This window comes from Girardinichthys multiradiatus, chromosome 3 (genome assembly GCF_021462225.1).
Source record: "Girardinichthys multiradiatus isolate DD_20200921_A chromosome 3, DD_fGirMul_XY1, whole genome shotgun sequence".
Lineage (NCBI taxonomy): Eukaryota > Metazoa > Chordata > Actinopteri > Cyprinodontiformes > Goodeidae > Girardinichthys > Girardinichthys multiradiatus.
This window is the reverse complement of record NC_061796.1, coordinates 2,044,640-2,059,682: the sequence shown is the minus strand read 5'-3', so window position 1 is coordinate 2,059,682 and position 15,043 is coordinate 2,044,640. Positions and strand designations below refer to the sequence as shown.

The window sequence follows — 15,043 nt, the reverse complement described above, 5'->3', positions numbered from 1 at the left end:
TGGTTAGAGGGATTTACCCGTCAGCACCTCTCCCTCTATATCTTTCTCTCTCTGGGGTATGACTGCTATCAGCTGACTGTAAAACTATCCAGCCGAAAAACAGCTTCACACTTTCAGAGCCGCTGCTCACTTCAGACTCTACAATCTACGCCGCGCTTTGCCAAATGAGAAAACGGGGACACGCTTTGTGGCTAAAAATACCTGTCTACGACTATATTTGGATTGGCAGGATCACAATCGCGGCGTTAAAATAGTCGGGCCCGCCCCGGTACAATGAATGGGCTCTCTACATTCTCACCCTGCCTCCATCGGACAGGCAGGAGCTAAAATTAGCAACAAGGCTTGCGTCAATCAGGAGCCTCAGTGCGTCAAGGACCGCCCCGCCCCTTGGGGCTCGTCATTGGTTAGAATTAGGACGTTGACCCAAGAATACGCGCCTCGTGATTGGCAGTTGCGAATTAGAGTTTATATACTTAGAAGAAGCATTTTAATTTTGAGGTTGCTGCGCACACTGACTGACAACGCCTCTCTTCATATCAGCCATCATATTTATGGCATCTTCCTAACATGTTACCAACTTACAGAATCATAAATCTATTTAAACAAATAAAACTAATTAAAGGAAAGTCATGAATCTACTTTTAAAAATAAAAATAAAATAACGTCATTAATGTATTTAAACAAATAAAATGAAAAAAGTCACAAATCTATTTTAAAATACATTTAAAATATAAATTTATTTAAAAAAGAAACAATGAAAAAACAAAATGAATGTAATGTCATAAACCTGTGTGAAAATAAAATAAAGTTATACATTTGTTTTTAAAACATTTTATAAAAATAATCAGTTGTTTTAAAGAATAAAATGAAAATCAAGTCAGAAATCTGAAAAATAAAGAAAATTGAGAATAAATTCAGAAATAGTCAGTCAGTCTGTCATTCTCTACCGCTTATTCCATAGTGGGTCGCGGGGGAGCTGGTGCCTATCTCCAGCAGTCTATGGGCGAGAGGCGGGGTACACCCTGGACAGGTCGCCAGTCCATCGCAGGGCAAAAAAATAATCAGTTGTTTTAAAGAATAAAATGAAAATCAAGTCAGAAATCTGAAAAATAAAGAAAATTGAGAATAAATTCAGAAATAATTTTTTCTAAATGAAAAAAACATGTTATTAATCTATTTAAAGGAATTTAAAAAAATCTAAAAATAAATTCATAAATGTACTTTTAAAAATAAAATTAAAAAATGTAAACATATACAAAAAAATTAAAATATTGTAAAGAATCATTTTTAAGGAACGACTGATGGACATTTAACACTGGCTGCAGTGAAGGACAAAAAAATACATATTTGTAAATAAATAATAAAATAATAAAAATTGTAAATTTATAGTGGTGACCATTGCCACATCTCCCGGTGGTGCAACCGCTACCATATTTTGGCAAAGTTGCACTTTCCTGACTTTCATATGCAAGGTATTTTTATTAACACGTTCTTATTTTTAAGTTGAAACCTGAATATGCATCAGGACCAGATGTGATGCACTTGTGTGAAACCACCATTTATTAATTAAAAACCTTTTTTTATATTCTTGGGTTCTTATAATGCTTTAAAAATTTTATCATAATTAACGTAATTGTCACTAAGGCAAAAATAATCTGGCCCACTTTATGATGTTTTGGCACTCTGGCTGGACAACCACAGCCCAAGGAGTATTATAAGGTATTAAACTCGTAAGAATTTCGCAAATGCTATATTTAAATAATCAGAAATGTCAGGAATGAGCCATCATCAGATTTGAACGTCACAGTTTCTAAAATAAACTCGAGTTAATCTTATTTTCTGCTAAAGCAGTTTCATAATTTTGTCGATTTTCATTTTGCACGTGCTTCAGCACAACAAGGCTGTACACTGCAGTCCGATTCCAGAAGATTATCCAACTGTGAGGACTTCTGTGGCAGAAAAGAGTGAGATCATCTATTTGGATCATGCCATGTCATGAAAAAACACTTTGAGGTGACGTGTTAAATACTTGTGAACACATTTAATCAATATGCTAAATGTTGACAGGTTCAAGAAGCTGAGACGAAGTAAAGTGAAAGTGCTTTCTTTACTCAGTTTAATAACAGAAAATCTTTTGCTACTTTTCATATTTCCTTCCAAACAGTGAAATAAGTTGAGTACTGTATTACTTTACATTATAGCATTGGAAAGCAACATTTACACCAACACGGCGGAAACATTTATCCGATAGAATACAACTCTGACTCACTGCTGTAGACAAAGTGTTGCCTCTTACACATACATTTAATTACAAACAGTTTCAGAAATTTGTAACAGTGCAAGTGAAACTCCTGGAAAGATGACAAATGACCATACTGAAAGGTAAAAACTGTAAAGGTGCGAGCTGCCAAAGTTATAAGCACATAACAAACCTGATTGGTTTGTGGTTGTGCCGTGTCTCTTTCAGTTTGGCTCGCTTGTTCCTCTGTGGGCAACGGCCCCTCTGGATTTCTGCGCCTATCGGGCCCTGTTGTTTCATATCTGTGATCTAAATGCTTCTTCCACCACAAATGTTCCTTTACTCAACACACTGTAAAAAACAAATATGCACTTTGTCTTAGCTTGCTTAAAACCCCTTCCGCTGTGTGAACCTCTGTGTTAGTTTGGTTGGTTTAATATAGACAACCGCCCAAACTCCTTTGTTCACATCTGCAAATCTATTACTATCTATTATCTGGTCACTGGAAAGCGGTTTAGTAATGTGACTCATCTGTGTTTGTAAACATGTAAACATTATTTATCTAATCTTCCAGTTGCTTAAAAAATCTCTATCTTTACCTTAAAATACTTTTATAACTCCTCAAAAATGTAAACAGTTTTTGATGTGGAGGAAAAATGCATATTTTTTATTCAGTTTCTTTTGTTGTTGATCAATTTTCACCAGTCATTCCATTTGATCACAACTGATTCATAAGCAGATTGTCAAACTGACCTTGTTTAGAGGTTCTGCCCACTGTGACAACCACTGAGAGGCAACAGTTCAACATGGCTTCCGTTGGATGTTATTTATAGCATGTGAATACAGAGAAAATCAGTTTTTATAATAATTAGAATTATATTTATGTAGTAAACTCAGAAAATTGAAAAGCCCAGCTGTCTGGTTGGACTCTAAACCAGACTTTTATTTCAGGCCATAAGAAAGCCACTTTACAATTTATTTGTGAATGTTTAGGGTTACACTCAGTATTTGTGATTTTTTTAGCCCTGCCTTCCTCCTGTCTGTCCACTGAGGTTGTAAGGTGACCTTGTACACCTGTTTATGGTTACTTGCTGTAATGTTGTGTTCACTACTGACACGGATGAAGACACAGATTATGTCAAACGATTATTTACATTGACTTTGCTCAATAAAGGCTGAAAATTGATCAGTGAGCTCCAGCCCTGTTCTGTATCCCCAAGTTTAGCTTTTCATTCCTTCTGCTGTATAAGTTAAACTGTTCAACTCAACATGCAGTATGGACAACAACAGAAGCATGTTTATGAATAAAACATTTTGAGGGGATACGTAACTATTTAAAGTAAAATATTTTATACACTCTTATGGTACTCTGACTTTTTGAATATTATCTGAATATAACCTATTATCTATGTCTATGTGGACATAGATTATAGGTAACCTCTATCACATGTTAGCACACAAATTGTAGTTTCTCGAGCTATAAATGTGAGTAATTAAATAGACTTTATAGCCCACAGCTTGCCTTGATTTAGTAAAAAAGCAACGTCTTACCCAGAAAACAAACATAAGAGATTTAAAGTATTCACTGCAAATACATGTCTGCTCCTCTATTGTAATTATTTTTATGAATAGTGACATATTTAAGATGTTTTTATTTGCTTGTATGCCTTTTGTCTTTTTTCTTCCTTGTTTCTTTCATTCCAATTGAAAACGTCCAAATGTTCTGCTTAAAAAAAAACAAAAAACTTTTGGACATTTCAAGTTTTTTATGTCGTTTTATTTAAAAAACATGTTTTAATGCATTTAAGCTATTATTTTATTTGATAAAAATTACCAAGCTGCTCATACAGTCAGGGTTTTTTGCCTCTCAGTGGCTCTACAGGCATTGCCAGTCTATAGTGACCTCTCTTAACCTCTCATATGTGGCAAATGGGAAACATGAACAACCACCTTAAAGTGTAAGAGAACGATAAGCTGAAAGTCAGAGTTATTCGGAAGATTGGAGGTTACCTTTTTTACATTTTATTTTATTCATTTTCAAATTAAGAGCCATAAAATAATGTAGATATATTGATATTTAAAAAAAAAGCCTAGTGGAAGCAGAGTGCTGTGACACCAGCTCACCCAGCGTGTCCCCCTCAGTTTCCTGTCCTCGAACCATCAAACCAACAGCGCCTTTCTGTATCTCTCTCTCTGTCTCTGCCTCTGTCTGACTGATCCTCTCTCCAACCTCTCTCTCTCTCTCTCTCTCTGGCACACGCGCTCGGAGCTTATGTGTCTCCTACAGTACGGAGAGCGCGAGAGGGAGTGACGTCACCTCTCCCATGGCGTCACATTGACGTAGCGCATACCAGGAGCTCTAATGTGGAGGCAGAGCGCTCATAAACGCAGTATTTGACTTTCTCCCCTCAGACGGCGCACATAAACAAAGCCGCGTTACAACTCCGAAAAGCACCCAGCAGCACTGACAATCAGTTGCCAGGAGCGGACGTAGAGTTTCAGCGCCTATTTATTTATTTTTTATTGATTCTATTTTTCTAAAAAGAACAAACTTCCTTGTGTTCCTCAGAAAGAAAATAGGACGATCGCGAAACTTATTTTACCTCCGATGACTTCGTGCCTCCTCAGAACATTTTAAAGCCTTTTTTCCCCTCTTGATTATTACTACTCTTTGTGATTATTCTGGATGGAAAAGGGGATACTTCGTGTGAGGTTGTAACCACATGTAAAGACGGAACCGCTACAGCAAACCAGTAAGTAAACTCTGAATGAATGAATCGCTCATATTCTGGCTCCTATGAGCTATTAGGCTTACAGAGAACAAATCCATCAGGTGAGCGTGTTTGCGTTTGCATTAACTCAACCGCATGTCATGTTAAACTTAAACCCCAGTATCCTGTTTTGCTCTTTCTCAACTTTTTTTTGCGAATAACCTGTTGCTGTATGGACGTGCACTACTGCCGGCTGGGCTCTATATGCTATCTCTCTTTGTCTGTTGTTTCCAAGTGAGGCTGAATTCGATTTTAATTTGCGCCGGGAAGGTATCATATCCTTTCTGGTTGTCATGGAAATGAGATGCCTCTCACTCACTGGCACAATGAAGAGGGGAGTCAGACGCACAAATGGGTCTGAGTGGAGAATAGTCCAGCCTACATTCATGATGGGTCTGGGAGAGGAGACTTAATGCTGTGATTTCATTCCATCCCCCTTTTTATATGAGACTCGTGTGATTTTATGGTGGAAATGTGTTGTTAAGGTGTTTTTAATCAGGTGATAATGTGATTTGATGTGATTATTTGGTTTGTTGTTGTTTTTTTAAATATTGGAATAGTCTTAGTTTTTCTTTTGTATTGAGGTTTATTCAAAAGTATTAAAACTGGCTTATTAAGTAAAATTAACATAGTAGTGGTCAGTCCCATTATTCCATATGGTCTCAGAAAACGACGCACAAGCCCTGGCATTTCCAAATTTCTTACACCTAAAGTAATTTCCCCTAAAGACGTGTGGACAGCGCGTTGTAATCTATCTCTTTCGTGCTTTGGGCCATTTCTGGTGGAAAACTCACCAACCTTGAGCACACTTTACGCACAGAGGCAGCCACTTCTGACAGCCTCCCCTCTCAGGTGATTTACAGTACTCATATATTTCTCTTCTTTCTCCCTTTCTCCTTTATGTTTTCTCTGTTTGCTGGAAGCCTTCTCTTGGCCCTGTCTGTCCGGGGTTATTGGTGTGAGGGGCTACCGGGGCCTATACCGGCGCTCCGGGGCGCGTGTTTTGCGGCTCTTGTGTCGTTCTCTTGGTTACCGGTGGGTGAGCGCGGTATTTGGGGCCAGATCCCCCCCTTTGGGGTGTTTTTCGAGGACGGAGTAAGCGAGTGGAGACTATGAGAAACAGACACAATGTCTTAGTTTTAAGTGGGGGAAATGCGGTTTACAAGCTGAGATAAGAGCACATTTACGCACGATTCCAATTTTACCTCAATAAGTTATATAAGAACACTACTCTTTTTCCTGCTATGCTCTTATCAAGAATGCATGCTTTCTATTTTATTTTCCGAAGCCCATTCAAATTGCCATACACCTAATTGAATAATGACTTAATTGTTCCAGATCAGATCTAATCAAATAAATGTTATACAACTTTTTTGTTTATTTCTGTATAATTTGATACGAGGAATTAGGCTTTCAGACTTTGAAAGGGACATCTTGACCAACAGTAGCACAAAAATGAATTGCAAAGTTGTAGTATTTTCTTCAACAGCTGAGATTAGTTTGGATGAATGTGAAAATAAAAACAAATTGATCGGCTGAGGCCATGGTTGTTATTATTGTTGACATCCTCCTGATGATGGTTACGGTATTTATGACCTGCGCAAATAAACACGCTGGAGGAGAATGAGTGGTCTTACAACTTGACCGTATTACTGATTTTTCTCTGCTTGTAAAGAGAGAGAGGGGGGGTGGGGGGAGAGAGAGAGGATGATAAACATATAAGACACTGTTTGACAGAAAGGGGGCGCTCCGGGTCTTAAAATCCCCCAGCATCTGTGCGTCCTCCAGCAGTTGGCAGGGGAGCTGGAGGCGCACAGCACACAGGAGCCCCACTGGTTGAAAGGTTTCAGGTCCGACTCTCCCAGCACATCCAGTTTATTAAGTCTCCCGCTCTGGATGAACTTTGCGCGGACTGGTACGGCCGAGATCAGAGGCAGAAGTGATGGCCCGGACGAGCTGTTTTTCAAAATATTCACTTTTGTAGGTGTGTAGATCTTTCTTTTACAAATTGTTCCCTTTGAATTCATCATTTGGTGCGCAAATTCTAGTTGCCTTATAATGAAGTTGAGCGCCTTTTTTGCGTTAGAATGAAACCTGTCGCCCACGTAAGTGCAAGTTCTGAAATGAGCCGGTAGACCTTAGTTGTGGTTCCTAATATTTACTTTGCAGCATAGATTTTAGTCTTTAAATCAATCAGTGTTTGATAGTGGGATGTAAATATTTATCTTGCATGATATCCAAGGACATTTGCATGGATTCAAATAGTAATTTATTGTTTTATTACCAACATCTCCTTTTGTGTGATTTTTTGTCCCTGTGCATCTCCTCAACTGACGTGGTGCACTTTATCTGTTGGAATCGATTTTTTATAAATAATTACTCGATTAAGGACTAACTAAGTTGTTTTTTATTGTGTTTAATATGTAGATTTCCCTGGTTCACATTTTGAGTGTTAATTATGTTTTTCTACCTCTCTTAGAATTTGCTGAGCAGAGTATTGCATGCATGAATTGCTCAATATAATTATAACAAATACCTTGTTTTTTGTGTGTTTTGATGATCGCTGCTTGCACAGGGGTGTCTTTAAACTTCTTTTTATTTCAGTTCCCCTCTTCTAATCCGCACATGTTGTCCTACAGGCACAGGTTCGGAAGAGCGCGCCCAGCCGAGCTCGGAACCCCGGCGATCGGATCCCCCCTGTGCCACGTCCGCCGAGTTCTCCCCGTTCCAGGATCTCTATCCCGGCAGCAGCCACGATACCTCTAAACTCCGGACACCCAGCACCATTCAGCGCGAAGCCCTTTCACCAGGTAGACAACTTAGACTCGTCTTTCTTTCTTTCTTTCTTTCTTTCTTTCTTTCTTTCTTTCTTTCTTTCTTTCTTTCTTTCTTTCTTTCTTTCTTTCTTTCAGCTGACGCAGTGACAGCTCTCTGCGTGTTTTTGATGGCAGATGTTTAGTGAATTTTATGCTTCAGTAGTAACTTTATAATTCCTGTAATATGAATTTCATCGAACACGATTTGGGTAATTTTTCCCAATAAAATAACGAATTACAAGAGTTGTATTATTTGTGAGTTAGGGTTGGTGACATTTGAGTCATTATAATAAGAGATTGGTGGTGCTGGGTGGGGTGTTTCAGTATTCCTTTTAAAACCTCATACACTTTCATTTCAGTCCTTTACATTGGACCCATCAAACTGCAGGCTTGTATATAATGTAAATGCATCTTACCTTCTTTGTGTAATTTAATTCTTAATATGTGAAAGAGGCCACTGAATTCAATTTTGTTTTTATGATTTAACAATAATACAAAAGAGAAATGCTTTCTAATTGATGTGTGCAACTTCATGTTTTTATTTGTTAGATCTATGGCATTCTGACAATGAACAGGCGCGCTCAGTTATTGGAACAGCTGCAGTTTGTCCAGTTGAAATGCACATCTCGAGGTTAGAGACTGTTTCCCTTTGCCTTACTGTACGCTGCACCCCCTTTTGTCTGACTCCGCTTGGATTGTCTGTCCTCTTGCTTTCACACACATGCATACAGACACGGTTGCATTTTATAAAGAGAAGGGGGGTTTAATGTTGGTGGCGAAATTTTACCTGTAATATAAATCTTACGTGCGTGAGGCAGGATCTAAGCCCGTGAAGCTGGGCGTGTGTTGAGACTAGACAGAAGTGGTTCCACAGGTTCTCCTGAGGATGAGGGTACATGTTATTAGCACAGTGAGCACACACAAATACATGCTGACATCCTGATCAATGGGGGAGAAAAAAAATGCGTGTGCATGTTTTTGTGAAGAAAAAATAACTGCTCTTCAAAAGCATTTGCTACTAATCTGACTCACAGAGACCAACATGAAAATGTTTCATCTTTAACATTTCTTACTTCTTGATCCCACCTGAGGCAATGTCAGCTCGAAAACCTTTAAACTTAAACTTTCCTGACAGTTTAATTAACTGCTGCATGGTGTGTTGGGACACGACAGGTGCTGGGAGTAATTTACACACACATGCACTCAAACTAATATTTATCTGGGGTTTGACCTACTAACACAACACAGCCACAAAGTTTACCACCACACTCTCCTCTCGTCACAATATATGTCTCTCCTCTTCCTCTGATGCTTGATCAGCAGAGAGAGAAAAAAAAAAACATTTAGTAAGGCCCCATGACGCCCTCTTTTCTCCATGCGTGTTTTTCCACGTGGGTTTGGAGAGATGGTCACTCATAGAGTAGAAGAAAAAAAGATGACGTCAAGGACACGTAGGCATAGTACTTGACTCATATCCTGAATTAAAAAAAACTGTTATATTGATCTGAAGACTTGCCTCAGCGTTTTGTGGCTACAAGACCTAAATATCTAATGGTAAAAATGCAGAAATGCAGCTTTTATCACTATAAAATCCTTATCAAATAGTCTAATTCTTATTTATAAAGTAAATGAAAATATTATATCAATAAATAAATGTAAAGGTTTTTCTTAATTAATCCTACATGTCAATCTTTAAAGCAAAGCCCATGCTGGCCCTTCAGGTATATTTTAATTGCGGCAGAGCGTCTAAATCAATGCCTCACTCCGTCTGCAGGCTTTCGTGCAGTTTATATGAGCATTTAAGACCGCAAATTTAAACTCCCAGGCTGCTTTCAAAGTGTCTTATTATACTTTCTGGGAAAGTCTGTGGCCTCTTGATGAGAAGAAACAGGATTTTTAATCAAGTTACAGGACTTACAGTTTTGTCAAAAATTCTATTAAAGCTGCAAATAAAGTTAATTGGGTTTAATTCCCCGGACCGAGTCAGTCTGAGGTCGCTTGGATGGACTGGAATGGGGGGTTGGTGAACGACCTCAGAACAGATGCGAGACCTGCATGTCCCGTTTGGACCGGTTAAAGGGGCGCAGGGAACCGCGGGGATTTCGGCGGAGTGCGTGCCTGCTGGGAGCAGCCGATGTGTCGACAAGCCTCCGGTTGAGCTGGCATTTAGTCCTGATTGGACCGTGTACACAAAAGAGGAACGCTAAAAACCACTTAGTGCATACCGGAGTTGGTTGTCTGATTTTTTGCTTTTGCATGATATGACACTTAGTGGGACTCTCCTCGATAGGGGTCCCTGTAGTTCTCGATGAGGTTTCTGTAAAATAAATAAATAAATATTGCTTTAAATCTTTTCTGAGACATCAGTAACGGATACAATCGAATTGTATTTAATGCAGTACATTATTGTGAATTATCCAGCGTATGAGCAGTGAAATTATGTGAAACAGCAAATGGTGCCATCCAACCAATCCTTTCCCATCTGCAATATGCAGGGTTAGGACCTGGGAATGACGTCACACGCACGCTGGGCGCGTTCTAGTTTTACGAGTCGGAGTTCCGGTCTGAATATGACGTCACACCCGAGTTGAACTCATTAATTGTGTCCAAATTCAGGGGCTGCATCCTTGGAAGCTAGGCCGGGTCATTTGAAGGATGCAGCCTCTGAATTTGGACACAGCTCCAAGTAGGAAGTAATCCAGCGGGATTTGATACTTGTTGCCATGCTAACTGGCATTAGCAATACAAGACATAAAATGGAACATGTTCACAAACGGGTGTTTTACAGCACTAATTTGTGCCACTTATTTAAAAATATCCAAACAATTACAAAGTGCAAATAAAAAAATTAGACCTGCAACTTTCACTAGATTGTATATGTGTGGCGGCCATATTGGCTGGCGAACTTAGGGCTGCCTGCCAGATACAAACCATCAAAAGTGCTAATAAATAGCATATACCTGCCACTTTCAGTACACTTTATATGCGCTGCAGCCACATTAAATACTGAACTTCAAGCCACTTTGCAAGCACCAACATTTCCCAATCAGAATTTCAACTTTCCCAGTTGGAATTCTAAATTCAGTAAGCATTCTTTAAGTATTTCCAGCTAGGAACTTGAAAAAACTGACTTCCAAGTACAAAATGAAATCACCATAAACTTTTAGCAAACATCTTGGCCTGGCTAGCTACCACCATCAAACATACTACCATCAGCTTTTTAACAGATTATATTATATTATATATATTATATTCAGATCATATTTTTTTATTATATTATATTATATATATTATATTCAGATCATATTTTTTTATTATATTATATTATATATATTATATTCAGATCATATTTTTTGGGCACTTTTCTAAAAACTAACTAAAACAACATGAAAACGAATCTGACGTGTAAAAATAAAAAAATACTTTGTCACCCAGATGTTTTGTAGTGCCAAATGTGTGCTATCAACAGTATCATACAGCACCCTGTAGTGTGGCCGGAATAAGCTATGTGACAACCAAGCCAGGTCAAAAAGGTGGTGTGTTTCTGTGACAGCAGCTGAATTAAATAAGAGAGGATAACTCAAGGCATGCCGACTGGCGTCTGCCTCAGTTAGGGTAAATATCCAAGTATGTTCCTGTCTGTGTATTTCAGTGCATCTATGTGTGTGTGGGTAGCATCCAACAGCCACCATGTGGTTCCATTATTATTTAATGTTATCTCATCTGCTTTACTATCTGACTAACCATCATGCATCCACCCACCCAACCCACACACACACACTGCACAAACACAAATAACTTGCACTGGATCTGAATCTTGCTGCTTCTTCCCCGTTCCTTACCCGACTAACCATGCGGACCAAATCAGTTAGGTTTGAAGTTGTGCGTGTTGGGGCTCCACATATTCCTGCTGTGTAATTGTTCAACACAAGTGCGTGATGTGCAGAAGCATGATATAAAGTGAATGGCACTGCGTGGCAGAATTGTAATGAGTTATTATTTAAGTTTTTGAGGGAAAAGGTGCATCCAAATAAAAACTGCCTGTTCCAATAGAGCTGTACAGAAGTTTTTAGTCATGGTTTGATTGGTAGGCTGATGTGCATGAGCCTCTAATAGAGTCCGCTTTTTTCTTCAGATTTAATATAGCATCTGTTTGATAGTCCCACTCTTTTGTTGCATATTCATTAAACAATTGTTGCTGTAGGCTTCAAATGTACTCCACTAACACACTAAAACTTACTGAATAAATATCCAGTGATTGAGGTGTGTCATGTAGCTCTGACCAATCTGTGTGCCCCCCACAGACATGCCCTGTGTGCAGGCTCAGTACGGGCCGGCCCCTCCAGGCTCCGCTTACTCCGGCCAGTCCTTTAGCTACCAGGGTGACAGCTACAGCTCCGACCTTATGACCCACGACTACACCAAGTTGGACCTGGGCGGGGGTGAGATCTCTGCTGCCGCAACCACCTCCCTCCCGAGCTTCAACGTTTTTGTGGAGGGCAGCTACGAGCCCAAGTCCTCCTGCCTCTACCAGATGCCCCACCACAGGCCCACCATTAAAAAGGAGGAGGAGAGCTACCCAACTGCCCCGCCTCTGGAGCCCATATCCTCCACTACCATGTACTTTAAACAGTCCCCTCCGTCCACTCCCACCACCCCGTCCATGACGCAGCAGCCTGGCACCTCCTTCATGTGGGATGAACACTCTTTGGCCTCTCAGTCTCACCCTCACTCCATGGGCTCTGGCCTCGAGACAGGGCCCCTGAAGTCCCCCCGCTTTTCACACTTTTACCAGCACTCACCACCCCACAGTGGAGGCAGTGTCGGTGGCTACGAGAGCCTTGGAGGGGGGCTGGTGCGCACCTCTTCCTCTTCCTCCTCCTCTTCTTCATCAGTGTCCCACCCCCACGGCCAGCACCTGGAGCAGCCCATGTACCAGCTGCACCGTGGGGCTGGGGGCAGCAGCCTCGCCTTCCGCTCCCTGGCTCTGGGACCTTGTGGCCCCCTGCTTGGGGACAGCCTGCCTTCACCTCCTCCTCGTGGCCCACAGGGAGAGGGGACCTGTGCGGTGTGTGGGGACAACGCAGCATGCCAGCACTACGGCGTACGCACCTGCGAGGGCTGTAAGGGCTTCTTCAAGGTAAAAACTTTTCAAAACTTTTATATAAAGCCTTTAAAAGTCAGAAATGCTAGATAATATGTCATGGAGATGAGATTATCACGGGGCCATTACGCTAAGTAAGAACAATTTCAATGCATCAAACAATTAAAGAGAACAAAACAATGAGGTGCAATAAATTCAATTTAAAAGTTATGATAATGATGTATTTAAAATCCACAAAAGTGTTATTATTCAATGGAATCAAAAGCTAAAAACCTGAGTTTGAAGCAAGTTAAAACTCTTTATGGTCTGAGTGCTCTGTTCATGGCACATGAGTGTTCATTCATTGTGGAGCAGCTTCTGTGAAAGCACCATCCCCTTTACTCTTCAATCTGAATCTTGGAACATCTAAAAGAAACAGCCTGTATGACTGGCATGCTCTTACAGGTTCACAAATGTTAAGATCAATTAAGGAAGATGGAGCTAGTCCATTTAAAACTTTTAATGTCAACAAGCTGACGTTAGCTGGTTAAGTAGTCTGGTTGTTTGCTCAGGTATACCCTGCAGCCAGCAGACATTCCACTCTTAGCTTGTCAATTGTTTAAAGTTGTTACGTTAAAAAGATGCTCCTACACTAGCTTTTCTCGAACTGAAATATTTGCTAACAGCCAGATTTGTCTTTCTGCCACTGAGTGGCAACAAGTGGGGTTGGGGAAACACTTACTCCATGACATATATATATATATATACTGCTAGAGAAAACTCTGTTTACTACAGAATCTTCTCTGGCATTTCCTGAAAATGACTTGAAACCATAGAAATTGTATGATGGAAAATTTATACTGGTGCCAATTGTAGTTTTATAAAAGCATTGTTCACTTACTGAGAGTGAAGAGTGGCTCTACTTTAGTTTTTACACTAACTGGGCCCTTTTCAAGATTGGGAATTTTTTTCAAAAAGCCAAATTTGTTGGTCTTAAGAAAGGCAAAAGTGCAGTAACCATCTTGCAGCCAGCTGACAAGCAGTGCATAGCAACAGGTGAGGAAGAGGCAGTGCTGCCGTTATCTATGAACTTTGGTCACTCCTGTGTTTCTCTGAAATCTCATGAAGGTGACTTAAAATGGTAGGAATGACATGATGGAAACAATTTAAATCTGTTCAGTACTTTGAATTGTCCACTTTTGCATTATCCTCTCCATGCACACACTCACATCCTTCAAACTTACATCAAACCAACGTGTTTCTCTTGAAACTATTTTCTTGCACTTGCTTTGCTCCCACTCTTACACCTTTCTCTCCACTCTCTAAATCATCCTCACAGTCATAGTGAAGCTCAGCACACCCACGGGGGTCATCTCTCCCAGCAACCAAGTGGGCAAATGTCTGCATTTACCCATGTGTGTGTGTTGGCTTGTTTTATGTGAGAACACAGGATGATAACAGCCCTTATTCTGTGTCTTTGACACAGAGCAGTGAGTGTGCAGTGGAAACAGGACTCCTTGAAATCAAAGTTTCCTTTCTGCTTGTTAGTATTGCAGCAGCGAAATTGACCACATTTTACGGACACAATACCACAGCCAACATGAGTCAGTTTGAAATTCGGGCTCGTCAAATGATTCTGTAGTGCGCTTTTCAAACTGGCTGCCCCGCATCCCATATCACCGCACACATGCTAACACAAGAGTCAGTCCAATGCGCAAGTCATAAAAGTGCAACAGACGTTTGCATTTTTCTGACACGTCCAGGAAGAATTTTCGAAACAAAGTGGCACGACACATTAATCCAAGTAAAACCTCATTGAATTCAGATTAAGTAATTTTGTTGAACTATTTTTTAATTTTAATTTGTATAAGTGTGCATAAAAAAAATCCCAGCACACTTTGATAGGGCTTTCTACAGGAGCAAAAACGAAGTGACAGCAAGACAGAGGGTGCAGAGGTAATTGAATAATGCCTCTGGTAGTTGGAAATTAATTGTCTTTCTTTCAATTAGGTTCACAATTTGTTTGTATTTCGTAATTAATGAAAACAATGTCTGATGGCAGCAGGCTGCAGGGTGTGTGTAGGTGTGAGTGTGTGTGTGTGCTTGCTGCAGAGCTCAGCAGCCCCAGAGCCTG

General features: G+C 40.1%; 1 protein-coding gene across 2 annotated transcripts in view; it reads left to right on the top strand.

The window, feature by feature from the left end:
• The first annotated feature begins 4,625 nt into the window (after positions 1–4,625).
• Positions 4,626–15,043, top strand: part of nr4a3 (nuclear receptor subfamily 4, group A, member 3) — a 28,541-nt gene continuing 18,123 nt past the window's right edge. Inside the window, exons 1-4 of one of the 2 annotated variants that reach the window (XM_047361545.1) lie at positions 4,626–4,992; positions 7,650–7,820; positions 8,376–8,457; positions 12,131–12,966. In XM_047361545.1, coding sequence (XP_047217501.1) covers positions 8,394–8,457; positions 12,131–12,966 — 900 coding nt within the window. In that variant the 5' untranslated portion in view covers positions 4,626–4,992; positions 7,650–7,820; positions 8,376–8,393. Of the gene's footprint in view, positions 4,993–6,814; positions 6,995–7,649; positions 7,821–8,375; positions 8,458–12,130; positions 12,967–15,043 lie in introns of those variants that run through there. The other variant, XM_047361544.1, reaches the window with a different exon arrangement.